This window comes from Salmo trutta, unplaced genomic scaffold, assembly GCF_901001165.1.
Source record: "Salmo trutta unplaced genomic scaffold, fSalTru1.1, whole genome shotgun sequence".
Classification (NCBI taxonomy): domain Eukaryota; kingdom Metazoa; phylum Chordata; class Actinopteri; order Salmoniformes; family Salmonidae; genus Salmo; species Salmo trutta.
Genome location: NW_021823383.1, coordinates 19,577 through 22,500, shown reverse-complemented (window position 1 = coordinate 22,500; position 2,924 = coordinate 19,577). Strand labels below are relative to the sequence as shown.

The following is a 2,924-nucleotide window of genomic DNA, read 5'->3' as shown; positions in this document are numbered from 1 at the left end:
CGGATATACGCATCCGACCGTGACGTCACAGACGTGTTGTCCTTTACCCAGAGGCCTTTGCAGCAGCGGAATCCATTCAAGATCAACAGGCAGGACGGCAGTGTAGTGGCCGTGGCTGGACTGGAGCCTGGCAGGTACACACCAGTGGAAGTTGCTTAGGAAAGAACGGCTCATAATAAAGGCCGGAACGGAGTATATGGAATGGCATTAAACACCTGGAAACCATGTATTTGATGTATTTATTACCGTTCCACTAGTTCTGATTCAGTCATTACCACGAGCCCATTCTCCTAATTATGGTTCCACCAGCCTCCTGTGGTACACACACACACACACACACACACACACACACACACACACACACACACACACACACACACACACACACAGACACACACACACACACACACACACGCGCGCGCACACACACACACACACAGACAGATGCACACACACACACAGACAGATGCACACACACACACACAGACACACACACACACACACAGACACACACACACACACACAGACAGATACACACACACACACACACACACACACACACAGACACACACACACACACACACACACACACACACACACAGACACACACACACAGACAGATACACACATACACAGACACACACACACACACAGACACACACACACACACTCTCTGAGCTGTGTGTTGGTCTCTCTCCCCAGGTATCAGTTTAACGCCACGGTGAGTGACGGCCGTTACTCTGTCCCGATGGTTGTAACGGTCGTGGTTGAACAGGTGACTGAGGATCTCCTCCGTAGCGCCATCACCCTGAGGTTTTCCTCGCTGACCCCTGAAGACCTGCTGAGCCTACATCTTAATAATATCAAGCAGGTTTGTGCGTCATCCCTGAGATTCCCCTCCCTGACCCTTGACCCTTGAACCCAGCTGCTGGGATCTCAGTAACATTAAACAAAAAGTAGGGAGATGAAAAGGGGGTCGCCGGATCTGCCAATCAGCCCTTGAGCAAGGCACTTAGGGGTTAATACCAGGGGTTAGTACCAGGGGTTAGTACCAGGGGTTAGGGTTAATACCAGGGGTTAATACCAGGGGTTAGTACCAGGGGTTAGTACCAGGGGTTAGTACCAGGGGTTAGTACCAGGGGTTAGGGTTAATACCAGGGGTTAATACCAGGGGTTAGTACCAGGGGTTAGTACCAGGGGTTAGGGTTAATACCAGGGGTTAATACCAGGGGTTAGTACCAGGGGTTAGTACCAGGGGTTAGTACCAGGGGTTAATACCAGGGGTTAGTACCAGGGGTTAGTACCAGGGGTTAGTACCAGGGGTTAGGGTTAATACCAGGGGTTAATACCAGAGGTTAGTACCAGGGGTTAATACCAGGGGTTAGTACCAGGGGTTAATACCAGGGGTTAAAACCAGGGGTTAATACCAGGGGTTAGTACCAGGGGTTAGTACCAGGGGTTAATACCAGGGGTTAATACCAGGGGTTAATACCAGGGGTTAGTACCAGGGGTTAGTACCAGGGGTTAGGGTTAATACCAGGGGTTAGTATCAGGGGTTAATATCAGGGGTTAATACCAGGGGTTAATACCAGGGGTTAGTACCAGGGGTTAGTACCAGGGGTTAGTACCAGGGGTTAGGGTTAATACCAGGGGTTAATACCAGGGGTTAGTACCAGGGGTTAATACCAGGGGTTAATACCAGGGGTTAGTACCAGGGGTTAATACCAGGGGTTAATACCAGGGGTTAATACCAGGGGTTAGTACCAGGGGTTAGTACCAGGGGTTAGGGTTAATACCAGGGGTTAATACCAGGGGTTAATATCAGGGGTTAGTATCAGGGGTTAGTACCAGGGGTTAATACAAGGGGTTAGTACCAGGGGTTAGTACCAGGGGTTAATACCAGGGGTTAGTACCAGGGGTTAGTACCAGGGGTTAATACCAGGGGTTAATACAAGGGGTTAAAACCAGGGGTTAGTACCAGGGGTTAATACCAGGGGTTAGTACCAGGGGTTAATACCAGGGGTTAATACCAGGGGTTAGTATTAGGGTTTAGGGTTAATACCAGGGGTCAGTACCAGGGGTTAGTACCAGGTGTTAGTACCAGGGGTTAGTACCAGTACCAGGGGTTAATACCAGGGGTTAATACCAGGGGTTAATACCAGGGGTTAGTACCAGTACCAGGGGTTAGTATCAGGGGTTAGTACCAGGGATTAGTACCAGGGGTTAGTACCAGGGGTTAATACCAGGGTTAATACCAGGGGTTAATACCAGGGGTTAGTACCAGGGGTTAATACCAGGGGTTAGTATCAAGGGTTAGTTCCAGGGGTTAGGGTTAATACCAGGGGTTAATACCAGGGGTTAATACCAGGGTTAATACCAGGGGTAAATACCAGGGGTTAGTACCAGGGGTTAATACCAGGGGTTAATACCAGGGGTTAGTTCCAGGGGTTAGGGTTAATACCAGGGGTTAGTATCAGGGGTTAATACCAGGGGTTAGTACCAGGGGTTAATACCAGGGGTTAGTACCAGGGGTTAATACCAGGGTTTAGTACCAGGGGTTGGATTAGGGGTTAGTTCCAGGGGTTAGTACCAGGGGTTAGTATCAGAGGTTAGTACCAGGGGTTAATACCAGGGTTTAGGGTTAATACCAGGGGTTAGTATAAGGGGTTAGTACCAGGGGTTAATACCAGGGGTTATAACCAGGGGTTAGTACCAGGGGTTAGTACCAGGGGTTAGTACCAGGGGTTAGGGTTAATACCAGGGGTTAGTATCAGGGGTTAATACCAGGGGTTAATACCAGGGGTTATTACCAGGGGTTAATACCAGGGGTTAGGGTTAGTACCAGGGGTTAGGGTTAATACCAGGGGTTAGGGTTAATACCAGGGGTTAAAACCAGGGGTTAGTATCAGGGGTTAATATCAGGG

General features: G+C 49.5%; 1 protein-coding gene across 1 annotated transcript in view; it reads left to right on the top strand.

The window, feature by feature from the left end:
* LOC115190478 (protocadherin Fat 3-like) overlaps positions 1-919 on the top strand; it is a gene marked incomplete at its 5' end in the record, with an annotated part of 23,100 nt that extends 22,181 nt beyond the window's left edge. The window contains 2 exons of the mRNA XM_029748765.1: positions 1-134; positions 703-919. The exon at positions 1-134 is cut by the window's left edge and continues 147 nt beyond it. Coding sequence (XP_029604625.1) covers positions 1-134; positions 703-919 — 351 coding nt within the window. The remainder of the gene's footprint in view (positions 135-702) is intronic.
* Between the last annotated feature and the right edge of the window lie 2,005 nt (positions 920-2,924).